Source organism: Ochotona curzoniae, unplaced genomic scaffold, assembly GCF_017591425.1.
Source record: "Ochotona curzoniae isolate NIBS_2020 unplaced genomic scaffold, NIBS_Ocur_1.0 scaffold_274, whole genome shotgun sequence".
Lineage (NCBI taxonomy): Eukaryota > Metazoa > Chordata > Mammalia > Lagomorpha > Ochotonidae > Ochotona > Ochotona curzoniae.
In genome coordinates, this window is record NW_024467101.1 from 12808924 (window position 1) to 12833855 (window position 24932).

General features: G+C 47.9%; 1 protein-coding gene across 1 annotated transcript; it reads left to right on the top strand.

Annotated features, from left to right (window-relative positions):
- Nucleotides 1–2504: 2504 nt before the first annotated feature.
- On the top strand, nt 2505–18584 carry LOC121171914 (2'-5'-oligoadenylate synthase-like protein 2). The gene is made up of 6 exons (XM_041003628.1): nt 2505–2964; nt 7946–8231; nt 9599–9774; nt 13209–13450; nt 14755–14896; nt 17388–18584. Exons 1-6 carry the CDS (start codon nt 2767–2769, stop codon nt 17886–17888), a joined length of 1545 nt encoding a protein of 514 aa, XP_040859562.1. The 5' UTR covers nt 2505–2766; the 3' UTR covers nt 17889–18584.
- The last annotated feature ends 6348 nt before the right edge of the window (nt 18585–24932 follow it).

Sequence of the window (24932 nt, forward strand, 5' to 3'; positions counted from 1 at the left end):
CCTGTGGAAATACAAATCCTGCAGGTTAGCTCGCAAGCTGGGGTGGCGATGGGTTGAGCTAGGTGTGACAACAGCACCTGTCATCATTTTCAGGTAAAGAAACCAACAGTCTGGGCAGGCCAAGGCAGCAGCACCTGAAAGTGCATCCCAAAATAGGGTGTGGGGTGGGCTGAGCTGCAACTGGAAGGAGGTGGACCGGGCAGGGCCAAGCAAACCTCAACTCAGAAGGAACATGCCAACCTAGTTATTACACTGACTGGTCTGCATGAGCCAAGGATACTAGGCCACAGCATTGAAGGCAAAGGCTGAGACAGGTGAGTAAGCCAACTGGGTCAGAGCAACCACTGGCACGCACATAATCTAGGGCTGGGAATAGGTTCAGTTGGGGAGCTGTGAGAGTACGCTCTTGCTAGGTTGGGGTTCCCACGGGAGAGTGTGGGGGCCTGAGTGGAGACTGCATTCTGGTCTGGATATGGCTGCAATCTCCCTTGGCACAAGTGTGGACTGGGACTGGGCGCACCTAACAGGGCTAGAACCTGGGTAGATGTAGGACGGACAAGGCTAGGTCTCTGTCCCTACTGAGCCATGTGTGAGCAGTGTCTGGGTATGGACAAGCCTTGGCTGGGCCGAAACATCCAGCAGTAAGAACTGGAATGGATTGAAGGCCAGCAGGGAGGGCTGGCCCGTGGAACCACCATTACGCACAAGTTCTGACATAGGGAGAGGTTCTGATGGAGGAACCTGGGAAACTCTCTGTTGGGACACAGTCCCTACAGGTGAGCGCAAGAACCACGATAGGGAGCAACCCAGACCAGGCGAGAGAAAGATACCCACCAGCATACATTTGGCATAGGTCGGGGTCAGAACAGGCTGAACCCATTCACATCACCTGCTGGCGAATCCGAGTACCAGAATAGAGTGTGGGTCAGGCCAGGTTCAGTCACGACACAAACCAGTGCACATTATAGAATGCCAAGGTGAGGTGAGTCATACCAGATGTGGCCGCAGCACCCAAACAGCACACGTGAGAATCAGAGAGGGAGGGGGCAACAGCAGCAGGGGGAATGTGGGCTCCCCTGCTGGACAACCACTCCCACTGGAAAGCATGAGTTGGGATGGAGGCAGACCAGACCAGGCAGGGCTATAATACCTGTGGGTCTCATGTGAGCTAGATCAGGGAAAAGCCAGGTTGGGCTAACTGTTCCAACTGGTGCAAGCAAAAATTGGAGTGGGTGAGGGTTGGTTGGGCTTTGCCACAGCATCAGCTGGTAGAGCTGGTAGAGAGTGCATAATCAGGGAGTGGGAGTGACCTAGTAGGGAAATAGTGGGCAGCTGCCTGTTGGATTACCACTCCCACTGGAAAGCACAAAAACCAGGACAGGGGCAGGGGTGGCTAGACAGAAAGGCACCCGCCAGTATGTGTGTGGGCTGGATAGTAGGGTTGATTGGGTTGAACTAGGCTTTAATGCCCATTGACACATATGAGAGCTAAATGGGGTGTGGGACAGACTGAAAAAGTCTGTGGTGCATACCGGCAAGCATGAGAACTGGGGTAGGGGCAGGCCTGGTGGGGGTTATGGGGAGTTGCTTCAACTAGGCTGCAGCTCCCAGGTATTAAATGGGCAAGATCGGGCTGGACTGCAACACCCATTGGTTCGCGTAAAAGACAGGGCTGAAAATAGAACTGACCCAGCAATTGCAAATACCAGCATGTGCATAAGCTGATTGGGGAGATGGACTGTGCCAGACCCTGCACCGGCAAACTCAACGCAAGAATCAGGACTGAGATCACCTCAGACGAAGTTTCTTTGGAGATCTCTCCAACTGAACTGCTGATCTCAGAACCCCAACCATGAAGAGACTATGTCAACCAGTGGATTCTAAATAGGTTTCATCGTGATCGGAATGGCGAGATTGGCAGCAATTCAGAACTGTTGAACCATCAAAACTGCTTGAGCAGGACCCTCGGAGCATGCCTCACATCGGGGTAACCTGGGATGGGTGGGAGGCTGGGTGGGGCTTTTCCCTTTGTTTCTCCCCTGACGCCAGGTAAGGGGGAAAAAATGATATTAGTGTGGAAACAACGGTATTATCCACTTTCCTATGGCCCTTGACCTTATGTACCCTAATCAACTAAGTAAGATTATTTATAAATAAATAAATAAATAAATAAATAAGACCTAAGGAGAATAAACCTTAAAGGGGTGTTTGTCTTGACTCTCAAAAACCCTAAAGACCAAGTCTAAGCCTCAAGGTCCCTCAGGTTCAGCCCAAGTTCTGACCTCTAGCCAGCAGGCACATCTGGCCTCAGGGACCTACACAGTGTGACTCTTGAAGAGGGTTAATGAGTTCCTCTCCCTGCAGCCAGCTGCTGTCACCCAAAGGAGGCGGGGCGGGGCGTGGGGAGGAGTGCAGGACATCTCCAGGAAGTCCTCTGTGTGCTCCACCCCCAGCCGGTTTCCCCAGCAACCTGAAACACGCAGCTACAGATCCAGCTCAGTTAAGTTTCGATTTCCAGACCCAAGTAAATAATTCCAGTTTCAGTTTCTGGCAGCCAAGGAGAGCTGAATTACAAGCTGCAGACAGACCAAGCACGGAACTGGCACAAGTAAGGGAACTCCCTGTCTGCCCCTACACTGTCCTCCCCTCTCCCCTCTGCCATCAGAGAAAAACCCCTGGAGAAAGGCTGCCAAGTGCCCCCTTCCTGTGCCAGGGGACAGGGGAGCAGAAAGGCTTTATTAGCTTGCCCCGCCTAGGCCTGCAGGGATGGAGCTCTCGTGGGACCTGTATGAAACGCCCGGTGATGAGCTGGAAGCTTTTGTGAGGCACATCCTGCTGCCCCAGAGGGATTGGAAGGAGGAGGTGCAGGACGCCTGGCAGAGGATCTGCAAATTCCTGCAGCACCAGTGCTTTGAAGATGAGCTAGTGCTGGACCAGGAAGTCAGGGTGCTAAAGGTGGTGAAGGTGAGTGGTGGGGGCAGGGAGGGGGGCTTGGGGAAGTCCCACCTGCACCACCATGGGACTGGGGGTCCTGGGTTACCAGGTCTCTCTGAGCCTCGGGTTTCTCTTCTCTAACCTGGGTTTGTTTTGATAAATGGGGGAAGCACTCTTAAGCACTAAGTTAATTTTGATGATGATGATGATCATAATGATGATGATCATGATGGCAGTGACAATTTGCGATGGAGGTCCAAGTGCCAGCGAGTCGGGTGGAATGTAAACAGCAGATCTCTGTAAATCTGTAAAAAGAGATGCCTTTGTTTTTGCTTAACAAACCCCTGCTTCAACACAAGCATCATAAAGATAATCTCCCTTTCAATGCACTCTGGAAGCGGTACTTACTGGCCAGGCTAGTGTATTGCAGGTTAAGTTGCCAATGGGATATTGGTATCCCCCATACAGGAGCGCCTGTTTGAGTCCTGGCTGCTCCATTTCTGACCCAGTTCCTGGCTAAGGTACCTAGGAAGGCAGAAGATGAGCCATGTGCTTGGGCCCTTGCCACCCAAGTAAGAGACTGGGTGGAGTTCCTGGCTCCTGGCTTTAGCCTGGTGCAGATCTGGCTGTGATAGCCATCTGGGGGTGTGAACCAATGGATATAAGATGTAGTGTGTGTGTGTGTGTTCTCTGTGTCACTCTGCCTTTCAAATAAGCCTTAAAAGAAAAAAAAGAGAAACTATCTAGCAATTAGTCAATATCAGAGTACTCTAGAGTTTAATGAGCATTTAGCAGCTGACCATGTAATTTAGTGTCTACCTGCTGCAGGGTTCCTTCTGAAAAAGTACTGAAGTATAATTCAACTTATTTTAAAAAATTATCTATTAGAGAGAGAGAGAGACACATGTTCCAGTTTACTCCACAAATGGCCATACAGACCAGAGCTGGACCAAGTGGAGGCCAACAGCCAGGTCTCCCAAGCACGTGGGTACAGCGTCCCAGGCCCATGAGCCATTGCCTGCTGCGTGCCCAGGTGCATCACAAGAAGCTAAATCAGAAGTGGAGTACGCAGGATTGCCACCAGAACTCTAGTCAGGGAGACAGGCATCCCAAGTGGCAGCCTAACCCACCATGCCAGGATACAAGTAAGGGTTAGGAGACGGTCCAGGGTGTAGTTGTAGAAGCAGTGTAGAAGTGAAGCAGGGGGTCACTTCTTAGCATCTTCAACAGTCTGGTTTACCCATGGCCTCTAGAAACTTCCCTCATCTTAGCTGCTCTGGCCCTCCTCCAAGCACAAGATCACAAGATGAGCTTTTCGGGAACATGCTCTGAAACAAATGTGAGTTTGCCAGAATCAGCCATTTCAGAGCCTCTGCCCTGACACCTGACATTTGGCTTGTAACCGAAGGCTTAATAAAACTCTGCTTCTGTAGGTTTTGTCCCTTTGTTCTTCTGGGGTTATCCCACCAGCCTGGGACTTGAGTGCAGTATTTTTTTTTTAAAGATTTATTTTTATTATTTTTTCGTTGGAAAGGCAGATATACAGAGAGGAGAGACAGAGAGGAAGATCTTCCGTCCGATGATTCACTCCCCAAGTGAGCGCAACGGGCCGATGGGCCGATACTATGCCGATCAGAAGCCAGGAGCCTCTTCCGGGTCTCCCACGTGGGTGCAGGTTCCCAAAGCTTTGGGCCGTCCTCGACTGCTTTCCCAGGCCACAGGCAGGGAGCTGGAAGGGAAGCGGGGCTGCCGGGATTAGAACCGGCGCCCATATGGGATCCCGGGCGTGCAAGGCGAGGACCTTTAACCACTTGCGCCACCGCGCCGGGCCCTGTATTTTTTTTTTTCTAGAGTCAAACATGCTGATTTCACCACCTTCTTACCACGAGTGGGCTGGGGTCTCTACCAATACCAATGATCACATCTGAAAGGATCTCTCAGTGCTTAATCACCACCTCCCCTTCCACCCTCACCACCCAAGCCCATCCTCTTCTATCTCTTCTTGCCCTTCAAGTCAGAAACCAAATGTCTACATTAAAGTTACACAAGACTGTGTAAAGTACATCATGATTTTTTTGTTTTCCAACTTTTAATTGTATTTGAAAAGCAGAGGAAAGAGAGAAAAAAAAAGAATTCTCACATCAGCTGGTTCACTCCTCAAATGCCAACAACAGCCAGGGTTGCACAAGGCCAAAGCCAGGAACTGGACACTAAAGCTGGAATTCCCATGTGAGGAACAGGGGTCCAACTACTTCGGCCTCCACTTGCTGGGATAAAGGGAACCAAGAATGGGGTCGGCTACTTGTTGACCTCTGGCCAGGTACTAATGAAGCGGGTTGGAACTACAGCAGTTAATTGGATCCTGCAGTCCTTAATCCAGTCCCCTGATCATGCTGACCACAGAGGGTCAGATTCCCTCGCCACTTTCCAAGGCCAGGTTCTGGAATCCACAGGCAGACGTTGTTTAATCTGTCAAATCGAAAAGACACACTAGGACCCATCACAGGCTCAGCAGCCAGCTCTTGTTCATCAGAAGGTAAAAAGCAGAAGAAAAAGAGGGATGCGTTCAGTCCAGCACATCGAGCACATTTCAAATGTTTATAAAGACGGAGAGGCATCTGGCACAGCTGTGCAAACTCCACCTTGAGATGCCTGCATCCCGTGTTGGGCTCCCTGGGACCCAATCCCAGCTCTGCCTCCAACCCCAGCTTGGTGCTAATGCATACCCTCAGAGGCAGCAGGTGAGGGCTCAAGCACTGGAGTCCCCTATACCCACTTAGGAAATCTTAACGGAGTTCCCAGCTTCTGGCGTCTGCCTGGTCCAGCCCCAATCATTGCAGATATTTGGGGAGCTAGCTCAGTGGGAAGGGAGACAGAACCATGAAGGAGGGGAAGTAAGGAGGGAGGCTGCTTTTCAAGTAAGAATTTTTTTTTAACACAAATCTGTATAAATAACTAGAAAAACATTTTTTTTTCACATGTAATGGTTACAAGGAAAACTCCGGACAAATTAAAATGTAACAGAGTTGACCTATGCAAAGGATTCTTGAACGGGCGCTTCTCGCCCTGGAAAGGATGTGAGCAGCGAGCTTTCACACGCCAACCAAGTAAACAAAGCAGATATCCCGTGATTGGCTACAGCTGAGTGTCTGCCTTGGTGGGCGTGATCTGGCCGGGTTGGTTGCCTGTGGTTGGCTGAAACCTGGTTATTTGTCCCTGTGCGGAGGCTAAAATCCTCATCAAACACGCGCCGCCCAGAATGCCAAATTGGAGCCGGTTCCTGTCCCGGCCGCGCCTTCCCATTCAGCTGCCAGCGTATGGCTTAGTCGAGGATAGCTCCCCGCGGGGGGAGACTCCTGGCTTCGGTTCCGCTCAACGCCGGCAGTTGCAGCCACTTTGGGGAGTGAATCATCAGATGGAAGATGTTCCTCTGTGTATCTTTTCCTCTCTGTATATCTGACTTTCCAATAAAAAATGAAGAAATAACTCTTAAAAAAAAAAAAAGGCACTCCTGGATTCGGCCCCAGTTTATTCAATAGGAACTCAATGTAGAGAAACAGGATGGAGCTAAAGGTCTCCTGATTATTGAACTGTGCTTATCAATGTATTTCCTCCAGAGAAAATAAACTAAAAACAAAAATTAAAAAACACATGAAAAAGGAAATAATCTTCTGGTGCAGCCAAAATGAAGTAAGACCTCCTGCAAACCACATCACTATCCGTGACAGGTGCTACCCTACAAGACATCAAAGAGCAGACCCCTTGAGAAATCAAAACGTGGATAAGTTTGAATGAGAGTGATTGTGGTAGAATTAAAAAAATAAAGATTTTTACTGGAAAGGCAGATTTACAGAGAAAAGGAAAGACAGATCTTTCATCTGTTGGGTTCACTCCCCAAATGGTCTCAACGGCCACAGCTGAGTCAACAAAGCCAAGAGCTTCTTCTGGGTCTCCCATGCTGGTGCAGGATCCCAAGGCTTCCAGGCCACAGGCAGGGAGCTGGATGGGAAATGGAGCAACCAGGATACAAACCCGTGCCCACATAGGATCCCAGTGCTTTGCCAGGGGATCCATAGTTGTTTCCCTGATGTGAATTTCCATGAATGTTTTTGCGTGAACTTGGATTTGGGACGGGGCGGGAGGGGCTACCAAAATAAATGTATCTTCAATTCTGCTTTCCAAGATCTTTCTGGAGCCTCCGTATGTAGAGGTTGAGAATGGTGCTTGTCCAATAGAACTTTTCCATAAGTGCTCCGCCATGTACTAGCTACCATCCTTGAGTAGCTGTGGAGTACCTGAAATGAAATTAGTAGGAAGAACTGAGTTTGTTTTGCTTCATTATAATTAAGTTAAGCATTCATGCATGGCTGTTTGCCACCAAGCTGAACAGTGCAGGAACCAAAGCGTGGAAGTTTGGTGGGATGAAACGTAGGAAGCTGGGACAATGGACGGGGAAAGGATCTAGGGGGTTTCCCATTCCATTTACAGCCTGGGGGGGGTAGTAGAGATTCAAGTTCTCTGAACAATGACATGATACAGAACAGGCTGATTGACCTTTATCAGAAATCCTTGGAGCCAGGAGGATTGGGATACTTTGGGATTTGGGGATACTTGGAAACACATTATGAAATATCACAGGGATAGGGCCTATATCTAAACACAAACTCCTTTTCTGTTTCTCTCCCCGCCCCCCACCCCTCATCTTCTAGACATGGTCCTGAAGGCCATCTCCCACAGTTTTTAAGTACACCAGTATTTGAACTGAGGTCAGGGGTGGAATTTTCCACCCGCGCTTGTCACGTTGGCTCTCAAAAAGATTCTGATGCGGGGGGTGGGGAGCTTTGAGGTTTTCAGATTAGGACCGCTCAACCTTCCAGACTCACAGTGACCTGGGATTCCCCGGGGGACCTACATGACCAGCCTCGCGTGCCTACCTCTGAAGTCCACTCCCAACCTTTAGGTGTGGGGCCTTGGCCGGAGGCGACAGCCCTCAGTGTTACCCTATCCACAGGGTGGCTCCTCGGGGAAGGGGACGACCCTGAACCAGAGCTCCGACCTGGACGTGATCCTGTTCCTGAGCTGCTTCTCCAGTTTCCAGAGCCAGCAGTTGCTCCGTGATGGCATCATCAGCTTTATGGAGGACAAGCTGGAACGCTGCGGCAGAAGCCTGGCCTACCAAGTCAAAGTAGCCTCACACAAAGGGCCCAGGCCTGCTCGCTCCTTGTCCCTCCAGCTCCAGTCCAAGAAGAGCAGTAGGGTCATCCGCATGGACCTGCTTCCTGCTTTCGATGTTCTGGGTAAAAAAAAAAAACTCATTGGACTTCCTCCTTCCCCCTGTATCAACAAGGCCCCGGGGGAAGGTTTACAAAAGGAAGAACCGAGATGGGGAAGCAGGGGTGTTGCTGTTGAGAGGTGGGCAGGTCAAGGGGGTAGTGAGACAGAGGAGGGCAGGTCAAGGGGGTAGTGAGACTTAAGAGATGAAGATTGGGGTGTCCCAATATTGCATGAGGGAAAGGGAACTTCAAAGTCCTTCCTGGGTTGTTGGTTCCTGCCCAAGCGAAGAGATTTTTCTTACTAAGCTCCTGGGCCATTGAGCAAGGACTTCCAGGTGCTCTCGGGTCAAAGTGGCAAGCAGGTCCAGGCTGCAGCATCTGGCTAGGGCCAGATGGTATTCTCAATTGATCCTACATGTGTCTGGCAGGGTGGCACTGCCAATTAAGTCACCACCTGAAGCTCTGGCATCCCATGTGAGCAGTGGTTCAAGCCCCAACTGCTTCCCCTTCCAAACGAACTCCCTATTGACATGCCTAGAAAGGCAGTGAAAGATGCTTTGCCCAAGTGCTTGGGGGGGCCCTGCCAACCAGGTGGGAGAGCTGGATGCAGTTCTAGGGTGCTAGCTTCAGCCTGGCCAGTTCTGGCTGTTGCATTCATTTGGGGAGGGAGCCAACATGTAGAAGGAGAGCCAGAGAGATCTTCCATTCACTGGTTCACTCCCCAAATGACCACAATAGCCAGAGCTGGGCTGGTCTTAAACAGGATCTAGGAGTTTTTTCTGGATCTCCCATGTGGGTGCAGGAGCCCAGGGACTTGAACCGTCCTCCCCTGATTTCTGAGGTCATTAGTAAGGAACTGTATTGGAAATGGGGCTGCCAGGAATCAAACTGATGCCCATATGGGATGCTGGTGGCACAGATAAGGGGTTAGCTACCATCCTGGCTCCAAGATCATCTTTAAAGCACAATTCCTTAAAAAAAAAAAAAGATTTAATTATTTTTATTGGAAAGGCAGATAGAATTTACAAAGAAAATGACAAATAGAAAGCTCTTCCATTCGCTGATTCATTCCCAAAATGGCCACAACAGCCACAGCTGAGCCAATCTGAAGTGAGGAGCCAGGAGCTTCATCCAGGATTCCCTCGTGAGTGCAGTGTCTCAATGCTTGAGGCCATCCCCCACTGCTTTCCTAGGCCACAAGCAGGGAGCTGCCCAGACACCAATCAGAGGCCATGTGGATCCAGCGCTCACAAGGTGAGGATTTAGCCATTGAGCCATCATTCTGGATTCTAAAACAGGATTCCTAATGGCTTCAGGTTTCAGCTCCAAGACTAAAAAGATTCATGACCTCAAAGGGTTCTTTTCCAACCCAGTACCTTTCCTTCACCCAGGATCCCTATGCCCGGACTCAAAACCAGCACCAGACATCTATGAAGATTTAATAAACAGCAGCAGTTACCCAGGGGAGTTCTCACCAAGCTTCACAGTGATACAAAGGCACTTTGTGAAAAGCCGTCCCATTAAACTGAAGAATCTTCTGCAACTAGTGAAATTCTGGTACCTGAAGGTGAGAGGGCTGAGGAGGGTGTGGCGTGCTGAGCTGGGAGGGAGTGGGGTGTACCAGGGGTGTATCTGTGTCATTTAGGCTTGATTTGTTGTCATCTTATTTGAAAGTCAGTGTGAAAGGAGACAGAGAAAAACATAGAAACAGAGAGATAGAGATGTTTTACCTGTTGATTCATTCCCCAAATGCCTATGCCAGCCAGGTTTTAGACCATGACCTTGACAGTTGCTTGGCCAAGCATAGCCAGCTTGTCGATTGGGATAATATCAAATTTAAGTGGAACCTTACATTTGAGCTCTTAGGCCAGCATCAGGAGCTCAGCACTCCGGCCAGGTCTTTCCTGTGGGTGGCAGGTACCCAAGCATGAAAGGACCCTCTGCTGCATTCCAGAATGAGCATTTCTAGGAGGAGGCTGTATCCACAGTGGACTTCACCAGGATTGGAACCAGGAGCTGTAAATCAGGGTGCAGTCATTCCAAACGGTGACCTCTCTGCTACACTACACACCTGCCCACTACCCAGAGAAAGGAATGCAAACCACTGAATTGTCTAAAGGTAGGAGGCAGAGGCTGTATTGTAGGTGATATGGCAGAATTCAATGCCACAAGGGATAATGACAACGGTGGTGGGCAGTCTTTCTTTCTTTCTTTCTTTCTTTCTTTCTTTCTTTCTTTCTTTCTTTCTTTCTTTCTTTCTTTCTTTCTTTCCTTCTTTTTAAAGATTAATTTATTGGAAAGGCAAATTTTGTGGAGAGAAAGAGCAACAAAGAGAAAGATCTTCCATCTACTGGTTCATTATCCAGATGACCACTACAGCTAGAACTGAGCTGATCCAAAGCCAAGAACCAGGAACTTCCTCTGGTTTCCCACATGGGTGCAGGGTCCCAAAGCTTTGGGCATTCTCCATTGCTTTCCCAACCCACAAGCATGGAGCTGGATAGGAAGTGGAGCAGCCAAGACATGAACCAGCACCCATAAGGGATGCTGGCACCTGGAGGTGGAGGATTAGCCAGTTGTGCAGGGCCCAGAGTGGCGATTCTTGCTGAAGCATAACGTCCTGCTTTGAGCCTGCTAGTTTCAACCACATGTTCCTCTAGGACCATTTGTCCTTGATGAGCACAAACACGAGGCTGAGCAGGCTTCAGACCTCAGGCATTTCAGCTTATGGTAAAATCAACAAAACCACCACCACCACAATAGATTGGTCAGTTATGGAGTCCTACCTGTACCTCCACATGAAGCGTCCTGAGTTTTGTTTGTTTGTTTGTTTGTTTGTTTTTCTTTCTGTTTGGCTTGTCCAGTCTTTCCCAAAACTCCGCCACAGTCCACACTTTGAACACAAAAAAACTGAGACAAGAGAGCCAAAGTGGCGCCGAGACTTGAAAATGCAAAGTCGCTGATGCTAGACCCTGTGCTCTGAGTCAATGTGATTTTCCTAAAATAATAACTTTTCTGATTATATACACAGTGCAACGGATTCATGATTGTTAAAACCCAAATGATGCAAGAAAGCATAAGAAAGAAGGCCAACATCACATGGAATGCGTCTTAGCCCTGTTAGAAACGCGTCTTCCATGCCTGTCTATCGGGAAAGTCTTACTGCTCATGCCCAGAGCCTGCACAGATAGAATTGTCATGCTGTTTTTCTTTCTACCCTTTAAAAAAATACATTAGCTGATTGACTTTTGGACTTAAACTTTTGAAACTTACCTGTTATCCTAATTTGCACATCTTTTTTTTCATCAACTGTCTTCTTTATCAGTTGGAAGAATTTGTAAATTGTTGGTGTTTATCATATTTCTCATTTATGTTGCAAATATATTTTTTGCCAGTTGATCGCCCAATTACCACCTTTATTATATTCTTTGGCCACTAATTGCTTCTGATTTTTACATAAACAAACATGTCTGACTTTCTTTTGTATGTGATCGGCTTCCCATCTGCTCTATCGAACATAATCTCTTAATTTTTCTCCTAATGTGCTTTAATTCTGTCTTCTAAACATGCATTTATTTTTATTGACTTGAAAGGTGGAGCAAGAGAGAGAAAGAGAGCCACTGGGTCTCTCTCCAAATGCCCAGGATTAGGTCATGATGAAGCCAGAAGCTAGGAATTCCATCCAGGTTTCCCATTTGGGTGGCAGGGGCCAAGCATTTGGCCATTACCGGCTGCTTCCCAAGAGCATTAGCAGGGAGCCAGATCAGAAGCAGAGCAGCCAAAGACGCAGGTGTCCCAAGATTAACTCACTGCACCCACAATGTCCACCTTGACTCCGCTTTTAACATTTCCTTTGGGATATGGTATGACTTTGGAATTGCCTTTACTTACTTTGTTTTCTTTCAAATGACTGACAAATTGCGGCAGCATCTGTTATTGAGTTATGCATCCTCTTCCCACCGAACTGAAATGGCTCAGCCATCAGTTATATAATCCTCTTGTCTCCTGGGAACTAATGCTGAACCATCTTCTACTTAAAAAAAAAAATAAGCCACACATATTCAACTATTTCTTATTCCTGTGCTGAAAGCACACTGCTTCTCTCACCACTGGTTTTTACAACACACCCCAGAAGACAAGCTGCAGTATTGCTGTTCACCTTTTTTCAGCATTTTCTTGGCTGGCTTTTCCTAGGTATTTATTCTTGCATGTGAACCATAAGGCAGTGTTAGCATAATCAACGCACTATTGCAATCCTAGAAACTGAAATAAGTTTGTAAATTAAGTTTGGATGTAAAGGTTGCACTACAGCCCTCTGTCCCCTTCAGGTTTTCCTTCATTTTGTGGTTTGTTTCATAATTCTGTGTTATATTTTTCAGTGCACCTTCATTTTCTTCCATTATATTGACTATGTGTTATACACGCACACACATACACACTTCCCACCAAATAACATGGATTGATGAGGTTAACCAGATTAATAAAAGATCTTAACTTCCTCTTTTGCTGAAATATTGTTCAAAGATTTGCGTATGTTTTATTGGAAAGGCAGATTTTACAAAGAGAAGGAGATACAGGGAGAAAGATCTTCCATCCACTGGCTCACTCCCCAAATGGCTTCAGTGACCAGAGCTAAGTCCATCCAAAGCCAGGAGCCAGGAGCTTCTTCTGGGTTTCCCTCATTGGTGCAAGGTCCCAAGGTTTTAGGCCATCCTCTACTGTTTTCCCATACCATAAGTAGAAAGCTGGATGGGAAGTGGAGCAACCAGGACATGAACCTGTGCACATATTGGATTCTAGCACTTACAAGGGGCAGATTAGCCAATTGAGCCATCACACTAGAGACTTCAGTGAAATCTTGATGGCCCCAAGACATAAGCCTATCTACACCTGCAGTCATTCCATGGCTGTGTGTTATGTAATGCAGCGGGACCTGGACCATCTCATAGCACCAGTCCCATATCTTCAAATTTGTCTTTCCCATCTGTCTGTCTCCTGTAGTATTTGAAGGAAAAACATCGAAAAGTAACATTGCCTTCAAAATATGCCCTGGAGCTGCTGACCATCTACGCCTGGGAAATGGGCACAGAAGAGAGTGAGAGCTTCGACTTGGACACAGGGCTCGTGGCTGTGATGGAGCTCCTCCGAGATTACAAAAACATCTGCATCTATTGGACCAAGTACTATGATTTCCAAAACCAGACCGTCCGCAACTGTATCAAGCAACAGCTGAAGGAGTGCAGGTGGGTGTGTTAGTTGCCTGACTTTCACCTTCACCAAACAGAAAACCCAACCCAAGTGGTTTACAAATGAAAAGGAATACCACAAAGATGATAAACCATGAGGAGGTAGATACATTCACCCTATTTTTTTTTAAGTGTGTTTATTTATTGGAAAGGCAGATCAGATTTACAGAGAGGAGAGGCAGAGAGAAAGTTCCATTTGCTGGTTCACTCCCCAGATGGCCGCAACAGCTAGAGCTGAGCTGATTCGAAGCCAGGAACCAGGAGTGTCTTCTGGGTCTCCCATGCAGGTGTAGGGTCCCAAGACTTTGGGCCATCCTCTATTGCTTTCCCAGACCACAATCAGGGAGCTGTATGGAAAGTGGAGCAGCCAGGACCTGCACTGGGGGTGCTGCATTTGGAGGTAGAGAATTAGATAATTGAGCGGTTGTTCCGGACCCTATTCTGTTTAAACTTCTTTTCATATTATTTGAAAGGCAGAGAGACAGACAGAGGGTGCGCTTCCATCTGCTGGTTTGCTCCCCAAATGCCCACAACAGCCAGGGCTGGGCCAGGCTGACTCCAGGAGTCTAGAACTCAGTCTGAGTCTTCAAGGTGGGTAGCAAAGACCCACAGACCTGAGCCGTCAGCTACTGCCTCCCAGGGTGCATGTTAGCAAGAATGTGGATTGGAAACAGAGCTGCCAAAACTCAGATGTGGTACTCTCATACCAGTGCAGGTGTCCCCAGCAGCCACATTGCCAAATACCGACCTCTTTCCTAATTTGAAGATGATACAACATGCTCACATATCGAAACACCACATGGTATCACAAAAAGTTCTATCCAGTTTAATATTTTCCTACAAGACAACAAGAATTCAACTAAAAAGAGTTTTTGCTTTTTTTTTGTTTTGGTTTTTTTTTTGTTTTTTTTTTTTTTTTTTTTTAGTAGGCAAAATCAATTGGCTTTTGCAACTGAAAAGATAAAGTAGCTTTAGGCAGAGTACGATCCAGGTATTCACCCTGTCATCAGAGTCCCACCCTGGGAGTCTCAGCTCTGCCCCTCCTGAGGTTTTTACCATCCGATTCAGATGAACTCCTTCATGGCCCCCATCAGTTCCTAGCTCCCCACCTAGACTCATACCTTCCAGTGGAGGTCTCTGCGAGTCACTCTGATCAGGCCAGTGTAGGTTACATCTCTAACCACAACTCACACGTCTCAGCTGGGCAGGCTACACATCCATGGAAACACACAATCGCACAGCCTTGAGAGTCTCAGAAGTTCTGAGCAGGAAATGAGATTCACTCCATTTCTCTCCCCAAGACCTGTCATCCTGGACCCGGCTGACCCCACTAACAACCTGGGAAGGAAGAGAAATTGGGACGTCGTGGCCAAAGAAGCCACCTACTGCCTGCGACAAGCGTGCTGTCAGACCGTAGACCACAGCCAGCGCTGGCACGTGCCGGTACATCCTGCCCCCCAGCACACAGCGAGACTCAGCACTAAACTTGTTTTAATCCCCTGTAACCCCCACCCCATCTCCCTCCAGCGCTTGGCTGTAGGAGCAAAGGGTCCCCCCAGGATAGACAGTGCCTCCTGTATTGACACCTGGCCAACCAGGCTTATAGTTCTTCCTTTTTTGGCTGTTAGTGTCTGGACCTCACTGGCTTCATCTGTAAAATGGGCAGGCAATATATACCCTTTCTATAGCTATTTAAGGGAATGTTTCTCTCTCTCTCTCTCTCTCTCTCTCTCTCTCTCTCTCACTGTAAATGTCAGGGTCATTTTTTTCTTTTTTGTAAGCTGTCAAACTATCAACTTCTTATTATTAAAACAAGAGATTTAATAGATATAGCTAAAATATATATATTTTTTAAAAAAGATCTATTTTTTCTTTCATTTAAAAGGCAGAGTTACCCAAAGACAGGGAGAGGGAGAGACAGACAGATTGTCCATCCACTGGCTCACTCCACGAATGGCCACAAGAGCCAGGGGAGCTTAGCCAAGTCAAAGCCAGGAGTCTGGAACTCAATCTAGATCTCCCACCCACCTGGCAGGGGCTTAAGGATTTGGGTCACCTCCTGCTGCCTCTCCAGGTGTATCAGCAGGGAGCTGGATCAAAAGTGGAGCAGCCAGGACTCAAACAGCCACTCACAGTAGGGTGTCAGCCTCCCAGACAGTGGCTTAACCCATTGTACTCCAGCGTCAGCACCCTGTCCAAAAATTTTAAGTGAGGACCACAGGGTTCCGCTGCTAGCAACAGTCCCAGCCCCTTCCTTGTGTGGCTTTCCAACAAGAAGAAACCGTGCACGTCCTGGGTGTGAATACAAACCCTGGTCTGCCCAAAGGAGCTCCCCTGAGGCAACTACTTCCCTCAACATGCAACTCCTACTGCCGTCCTGTCACCCAGCCTGCAGGATATTTCTGAGTCTAACCCCCAAGGCCACCTGCCACCACAGCAGCAGGGCAAACAACTCGGGCATCACAGTATCCTGCCACTGTAGCCGCGTCCCGGGAGACCATGACGGGGGCGGGGTGAGTCCTGGGAGGCAAGAGAAAAAGAGGAGGGTAAGCAAGCTACTGCAGAGATGTACTGTCTCTTTTCTCTTTGGACTCGCAGTCCCTCAGGGCTCGGTGCCTCACACCTCTGGACTCCCCAGCCCTGGCTGGGCCCCACACACAAGCCCGGGGCCGCTTCTGAATGTACATCCTGGATTGGTTGATTTGCTGGTGTTTTTGTTTGACGTTTTTAAGTAAATGAGTGTACTCCAGCAAGTCTGTAGGGTAATGGAATTAAAAGTGTCTTTTTTGATGTCAAAATCACTTTGAAATCCATGCCTAGTTGTTCTTTATATATATATATATAAAATATATATATACTATACATATACATATATATATAGTATGCATTTTCCACATATGATGAAAAAAACACACCCCCCAAAATTTTTTTGCATTAAAATAAACTCCCACTTCCAATTCAATTTCCCATGAAGTTCTTTTTAAAAATATGTGTTTATTTTTTTATTGAAAAGGCAGATTTATAAAGAAAGGAGAGACAGTTCACTTCCAAAATAGCTGTAATGGCTGGAGCTGGGCTGGTTCAAAGCCAGGAGCCAGGAGCTTCCTTAGGGTCTCCCACATGGGTGCAGGGTGCCAAGGACTTGGGCCATCTCCATTAGCAGGGAGCTAGATCAGAATTAGAGAAACCAGGACTTGAACCAGCACCTATATGAGATACTGGCTCCTCAGGTGGAGGCTTAGCCTATTATGCCACTATGCCACCTGCCTTTCTCCCTACATTGAACTTTTTCTTTTTTCTTTCTTTTCTGTGTGTGTGCGTGTGTATGTGTGTGTTTAAACTTTTTTTTCCTTAAAGTGAGCTTCTTAAAGTGCCCCAGTGTACAGCTACTGAGCATGAGTATGCTCCCCAAAAGTTCGTGGAAAAGTAAAATGAAGTTGGGTGTAGTATGGAGCAAAAAAGTGTTTTGAGATTCATACGCGATTTTTTTTAGAGATATATTTTATTTTTATTGGAAAGTCAGATATACAGAGAGGAGGAGAGACAGAGAGGAAGATCTTCTGCTCAATGATTCACTCCCCATGCAGCCACAATATCCGGGGCTGAGCCAATCCGAAGCCAGGAGCCTCTTCTGGGTCTCCCACATGAGTGCCAGGTCCCAAGGCTTTGGGCCGTCCTCGACTGCTTTCCCAGGCCACAAGCAGGGAGCTGGATGGGAAGCAGAGCACTTGGGATTAGAACTGGCGCCCATATGGGATCCCGGCATGTTCAAGGCAAGGACTTTGGCTGCTAGGCTACTGTGCCGGGCCCAATAAACAAATCTTTAAAAAAAAAAAAAAAAAAGCCTCAGTCGCCATAAGAGAGAGAGGCTTTGGAAACCAAAAAGTAGCCATGGGCGGCCAGATCCATGAATCTGCTTCTTTCTCGCTTCCAGAGAGCGAGGGACGTGCAGGTGACCGTGAAGCAGACAGGACAGGAGACCTGGAGCATTTCGGTGCCCCCATACAACCCCATCTGGAGGATGAAGGCTGAGATCAAGAAGAGGAACTTGGTCTTCGGAGAGCAACGTCTTTCCTTTCAGGAGCCAGGAGGAGAGCGGAAGCTGCTTAGCAGCCACAGGAGCCTGGGAGACTACGGCATCTTCTCCAAGGTGACCATCCGGGTGCTGGATACCTTTCCACCTCAGATCCAGGTGTTTGTGAAGGATGCCAGCGGCCAGAGCACACCTTATGCCATCTACCCGGACGACACCATCCTTTGCCTGAAAGGAGAGATTGAGGGTGCCGGCGGGCCGCGCGTGGAGGACCAGGTGCTAAAGTTCCAGGGCCGGAAGCTGCGCGACCATCACAACTTCACAAGCCTGGAGATCAAAGACAGTGACACCATCACGCTGGAAAGGAAAGATCTGAGGGCCCAGCCATATAATCTCTTCTAATACGAGACTTATCCCTATATAGGAAACCTAGCAATGCTTGGGATCAATCTAAGCCAGTATGACCAAAATAGCATGAAGATTTCCCTTTAAAAAAAAAAAAAATAGAGCTACAACCATCACTCTGATCCCGCAACCCCACTCCTGGGCTTACACATCCTGAACACATGAGCTCATTGTATCAATTAGAAGTTGTTCCACTCTGCACATAGCAGTTCTTTCCACAGCGGCCGAGATTGGGGATCAACCAAGGTGTCCCTGATCAGGTGAAAGGAAAAAGAAAACGGGGTCTAAGTCTACCATGGAATATTACCCAGCCATGAGAAAGGCTGCGATCTTGTTGTTGGCAACCAAACCAGTGGAGCTAGAGGACACTGCATGTCAAGTGACATAAGCCAAACATAAAGACAAACACTGCATGTTCTCCCTCCTATGTGGGACCAAAACCAGACCAATTGAACACAGAATGGTGATTACTTGCTGTTGGGAGGGCGTGGGAAGGGGATAGGAGTTTGGATTGTAAAAAAAAAAAAAAAAGCAACTAGATGTGGTTCGTTGTTTGTGACACCTGTATGGTGCTAACAGAAAATGTCAGCAACAGGGGACGCTGGGTGTCACTTCTGCGGTGTCTGTACTGCTTTGTCAACTTCTTGCCTCATGTATTCAAAGCTATTCTGACATAAAAGGTCTTGAAAAATCCTCTAATGGCTCCTCATTGCCTGGCAGAGTGAAGTACACATCTCTTCGCTTGGCCCTCACCACCCGCCCCATCTACTCCCCGTTTCCCCTCACCGCGCCGCTCCCCCAACACTAGGAGCCCAGCCCAGCCCTGGATCCCCAGCAGCCGAGTCAGGGAGCAACCTGTGCCAAGAGAGATTCACAGAAGACTTCACAAAAGCTTCATCCTAAGGGACTGAAGCTGCAGGGTGCTGCCAGCCCTGCCCTGTTACCATTGAATTTCCTCCGTTTCTTTTTATCAGGCTTCATCAGGCTGAATGGAGTTCCTAGCCACCTGCTGAATGGATTAGAGAGGGCACTTCTCCTACCGTAAGACCGCTGACCAAGGTCTTCAGCAACCGCATAAAAGCCCTTTCTGTATTGCTCCATTACCAAGAGTCTCCACAGCCACACTGTCATTTGATCCTTCTTCTCACAGCTGCCCTAGAAGCTGATGGGGCCACTACACCTTAAACCCCCTACCCTCTTTCTACACCTCAAACCCCCTACCCTCTTTAATAGATGAGAGTATTGAGGCATGACCCTCATGAATCATCTCAAGTCTCACCCATAGACACCTGCTCCGAGATCTGGCATTCCTGCTAGTCTCCTCCAGTCCCATGGGTGGTCTCGTCCACAAAAGATGACATCATCTTGGGCTACAGCTGATTAGACCAGCAATAATCCCCTGATCCAGGACAGAACCCATCTATTGGCTGGGCTGAACCAATTAGATGATGAGTTCTGGAGATGAGGAAAGTTTATTGCTTGAGCATTTTTTACATGCCAGGAATAGCAGCCAGCACTTGGCCTTCGTTTGACTCTCACCACTGCTCTTATATAGCTGAGGAAACACTCAGGAGAGCTAATGGTTCTATTTGAGATTACAGAGCCTTGAGGCTGCAGGCTCCCATGCATCTGACCAGACTCTTGTTCAGAGAGTCTTTGCACGGCCCGATACTGCCTCTCTTAGTGGACTTCAGCTCTCCTTCCCCAGCCCAATGTTCACCTATATGTGAACCACCTGCTATGCGTTGCATGGTCTGGACCATTTAAGAATTGTTGCCCTGCACCAGCTACTTCCCAGGAGCTAATCCTTGGGCAAGTTAGTCTTCTTGACCACAACCTCCTTATGCACAGAATGGAAGACACACCATCTGGACAACTTAACCTCACAAGGCCATTGTAAGGACCACACAAGGAATGCAAAAGTACTTGGCAAATTTAAGTCCCCAAGTCCACATGAGCTCACACAGTTCAAAATTCAGGGGGATCTGGGGAGGTAACATAAGAAAAGAACTAACACCTGCTGTGGTGAGGTGATATTCTTGTACCTTTTAGTATGAGAGGCCTCATACAAGGATAAATGAACCAAGAGAGCTAAGAGTTCATTGGAGCTAAAAAGGCAACAGGGAGATGGTGAACTGGAGGGAACTGGATCCCCAGAACCAGGAGAGAGGTGAGAAGCTGGGGTTTCCAGCAGCAAGGCTCGCAGCAACAGGGGAAGAGAGAGCTTGACAGACATAATGCACTACATTCCGCATCTGTATACCTCATTTTGTGTAAGTTCTAGACCAACAGGATAGTACTGGACAAAGAATGGTTCTCAGATTTCTGTCTACTTCTATTAGAGGGAAAATTCTGGGCTTCTTGAAATCTATCTCAGGACAGTTAAAATCCAAGATTTTCTTTCTCTATGGTAACAGTAATTATCATTTATTAAGCACCAACTGTATGCCAGGTACTAGTCTGATTCCGGCCCATTCATCGCTATACTGGCACCACAGTAATCTTAGAATTATTCTTAGCCTGCCCTGTTTATAGACATTTAGGGTATTTAGGTGATTCTTGGATATTTTTAGTCCAAAAATTTGGCATTGAACCCTAGCATGCTAGCTCCAAAGCTCATGCTTAGGTCCACTTTGCTATGCTGTGAGTTAGGGGGCTCAGTATCTCCCAAGTCTAACGCTGAGGATAACACTTAATAGATGCTCAATAAAGTATGTGTTGGACAAAAAGATGAATCTAAGTGGAGTCTCCTATGAGGACTAGAATGGCATAGCACATGTAACATGCTTCACCCAGTGCCTGGTACAACGAAAGTGTTCAACAGGTGTAGCAGCTACCAGGAGTTATTGGCTTCCTCCTTCTGCTTCATCTAAGCTTTCTTTTCATATCAGGGGCAAAGGACTTCTATAGAGCTGAGTCACTCCCAGCTTTCACAGTCCCTTCCTCTTTGTCCTACAAAAACAGAGAATGTAACCTGTGGCATCAATTGCTATTCCCTCCCAACATACTTTCTCCCTTTCTTTCATAACAGCAGGAATTAGCGCTAGGCACATCTGAAAAGGCTGAAGACTACATTTTCCAGCCTCCCTTACAGCTAGCTGGGTGTGACCAAAGTTTTAACCTCTTAAAATTCTTTTGTATTTTGTGTGTGAATCAGTAGGTTTATCCTGAACAACCTCCAATTACCCATTGAGTCCAAAATCCCACGAGGGCTTGCTCACTCCCCTGGGGCTATGTCTAGGAAAGGGGAGGGAGAAAATGATGTAATATTAGACACAGGCCAGATTTTTGGCCATTGAGTAGGCTTGAGATGGAGTCCTGCTTTCCTTCAAGGTGTCCCAGGTATCACGGGTGAAAGTGCCTAAGACCCTCAGCCCTGGATGGGGGAGGGAAGGGGAGGCGCTGTTTTCCCAACTCAAGAGGAGAGGTCCCTCTTTGACCTGCCTTTAAACAGGAGGGCGACGACAGTTCTAGGAAACAGGCTGACCTGAGGCATCAGGAGAATTGGATCCAGTCTCAAAAAGAAAACTCTGACGTTCAAGGCCCTTTCCATTTCCTTTTCACGCTGGTTTTACTTTCCTTTCTGCCCAGCCTGTCCCTTCTGACACACATCTCTAACCTTTTGCCCTTTCGTCTTTTCAGTCCATTCACTAGTAATTTGTTGTGACAAAAAGTAGAACATAATGGCCTATGAGAGTCCGGGGGTTCTAAGCTTAGGCACAACTGGATTGTCTCGGGGGTCTGTAGAGACCTCGAACTGATGGGATGAACCCATGGACATGGAGGAGTGGAGCGAAGACCAGACTCTGCTGCATGCAAGCTGAAGAGGCAAGGGATTTAAGGCTCCCACAGTCTGAGGACTAATCGCCTACAATTCTGACACCTGAAGGCAGAAGGTAGCTGCCCTAGCTCCAGACAAGAGGAAGGAGCTTCCTCTTCCTTGAGTGCCAGGATGTTGGGTCTAGGATGTGACTCCAATAATACCCCAGCCACCTTGGTGACGGTATATCAACTTAACGCAGTCTATTGATTCAAATGCTAATCTTTTTTAGCAAATACCATCACAGACACACCCAGCAATAATAGTGTACCAATTACCTGTGCAGCCCTTTGTCTAATCAAATTGGAACCTAAAATTAACCCTGAATCTGGGACTCCAAAGCGATAGCAGAGGGCGTCTCTGTTAGCTTGTACAGCACAGCTATCCACCCAAATTCCCATGAGCAAATTCACTTGCTCATGATTCTGCGAATTGGCCAAGCCGGTCCTCTCAAGTCAGGCCTGGCTCACCTGAAACCGGAGGTTGGCTGATGGCACCAGGTACCCACAGCAGCTCTCAGCTTCATAATGTCCATTGGATTGGTGTTTTCTCCTCCCAGATCCACTCGCACTGGTCCCATAACTTTGCATGGGGACTCCAAACTAGGACATCTTTATTTATCTCCCACCTGCCTAAAGCCTAGCCCTCTTCACTCTCTTTACTGTCTCTCTCTACCTCATGGAAGCTTGATCAATTGCCAGATCAATGATTTAGCTCTCAGGGATTTTCTGACCCAGAATAAACAATGAGCATGTACACCCTGAATGTTTATTGTCTGAATAATTTTTACACATAGCCTGGAAGATAGTTGTTCCTCCCCCAGCTGGAGAATTGCTCTTACCCCATCCTCTCCTAGTCCTCTCTTCCCACTGCTGGCCACAAGTGTGTCCTCACCTCCTTCCTCTGAAAGCAGCACATACCCTCCCCCCACCTCCTTCCTCTCCACTTCACCTGCTGCCCACTTCATCTGACCCCTTGGCCTGCCATCTGAACCCTGCTCAGCATCCTGACTCCCCTCCCTGCACCCCTCCTGCCCCCTGCGCCTGTCCTCGCCCCCAGGGGACTGCCATGTCAACCTTGCTAGAGTCTATCACATGACTTGCCACCAGCCCTCAGAACAAAGTCAGAACAGGTTCATCTGGCAATTGACCCAATAGGTCACCTCCTCACTTCCTCTTTCTTGAAATAATATCTTCCTTTGGTTCCTGCTCCTCCTTTTACCTAACTAGCTCCTCCTTCTCTGCTGGTGCCTGGAAATTCTCCCACCTCTGGATCATGGGAAGTGCTTTGGGGCTCAGTCCCCAGGTTCCTTTGTCTTCGTGTTCTATTCTCACGTCCACAGTGATCTCATCCTGTCTCATGACTGTTAACAGCTCCATGCTGGGATGGGCAACTGGCATAGCAGTTAAGTCACCACTTGACATGCCCGCTTCCCTTATCAGACCACCTGTTTGTTCCAGCTTAACTTCCAACCCAGTTTCATGTTAATATGCACCCTGGCAGGTAGCAGGTGATGGCTCAAACACTTGCTCCTGGCACCAGGCTTCAGCCTGAACCCCTGCTATTGTGGCACACTTGAGGACGGAAACAGCAGTTGGAAAATACCTTTCTCTGTGTCTCTCCGCTCTGTTACTCTGCTTCTCAAATAATTAAAAAATTACTGGTTTTGGGGTAGACATTGTGGTGCAAGTTGGACAACCTGGCACTTGTGACACTAACATTCCAGCCACTCCACTTCCAGCTCCTGAGCTTCCTGCTGAGAGCACCAGGGGTCAGCAGACAATGGTTCAAGTGCTTGGAGCTCCTGCCCTCACATGGAAGACTCAGTAGGGGTTCTTGGCTCCTTACTCCTGGCTTCTGACTCCCAGCATTAATCTGGCCCAGTGCCAGAGTGAAAGAGCAGATGGGGGCCCAGCACGATAGTGTAGCGGTTAAGGTCCTTGCCTTGAACACACCAGCATCCCATATGGGCGCCAGTTCTAATTCCGGTGGCCCCACTTCCCATCCAGCTCCCTGCCTGTTGCCTGGGAAAGCAGTCGAGGACGGCCCAAAGCCTTGGGGCCCTGCACCCACATGGGAGACCCGGAGGAGGCTCCTGGCTTCGGATTGACTCAGCTCCAGCCGTTGTGGCCACTTGGGGAGTGAACCATCGGACAGAAGATCTTCCTCTCTGTCTCTCCTCTCTCCACATCCAACTTTCCAATAAATAAATAAATAAATTTTATATATAAATTATGTATTTTTTATATATATATTTTTTTACAGAGCAGATGAAGGATCTCCACTCAACCCCTATTACTCTGCCTTTCAAAATTAAAAGAAAAAAGGGTATTTGTTGAATGAATCAATCCATGAATGAATGAATGAACAAGCGAATGGCACACCAAGATTCAACGCCTGCACATCTGTTGAGGCACATTTCTCACCTCTCCCCTGCCCGAGGATCTCTGATATCTAAGTCCCTGACACACAACAGAATCGTTCACACTTGTTGGGTTTCCCCTTGTGGTACCCTCCTCCCTCCAGCTGGCTTCCCGCCCTCGGAGGTCAAGCCAGAGGGATTTTTCTGCCCAGTTTCCTACCTGCTCTTTCTCCCTCCAAGTTCATGCCTAGTTGGATTCCCAGAATCTCTTTCGAGTTTGTTTGTTTATTTTTAATTAATCTTTTTTTTTTATTATTGTTAAGTCATATTTACAGAAAGGAGAGACAGAAAGATCTTCTCTCTGCTGGTTCTCTCCCCAAGTGGTTGCAATTGCCAAAGTTGAACTGATCCAAAGCCAGGAGCCAGGAGATTCCTCTGGGTCTCCTGTGTGGGTGCAGGGTCCCAAGGCTTTGGACCGTCCTCGCCTACTTTCCCAGGCCATAAGCAAGGAACTGGATGGGAAGTGGAGCAGCCGGGACAGGAACCGGTGCTCATATGGGATCCCGGCAAGGCAAGGATTTAGCCACTAAGCTATCACACTGGGCCACCTCTTTCCGGTTTTGTCTCCCTTATTCCACTTCTGGGAGCCTTTTGGGAAGAGAATGTCATCTTATTTTGTCTTCTGCACCCTGCCTGGAATCCAACATCACTCAATAAATGCTTTAGGCATGAATAATAATATGTACACCCACTGAATGCCTTTTGGGCTCACTGCCGTCCTGCTTGATCCACAACGGAACCTCAGAGAGTCAGTATTGGTATTAACCCCACTTTACACATAAAGAAGGAGAGAGTCTTC

Excerpts from the sequence above, each read along its gene's own strand:
- LOC121171914 (XM_041003628.1), top strand. The coding sequence starts at position 2,767 with ATGGAGCTCTCGTGGGACCTGTATGAAACGCCCGGTGATGAGCTGGAA. Across the intron at positions 2,965-7,945 it reads GGGTGCTAAAGGTGGTGAAG|GGTGGCTCCTCGGGGAAGGG; the intron begins GTGAGTGGTGGG and ends CCCTATCCACAG. Across the intron at positions 14,897-17,387 it reads GCCAGCGCTGGCACGTGCCG|AGAGCGAGGGACGTGCAGGT; the intron begins GTACATCCTGCC and ends TCTCGCTTCCAG.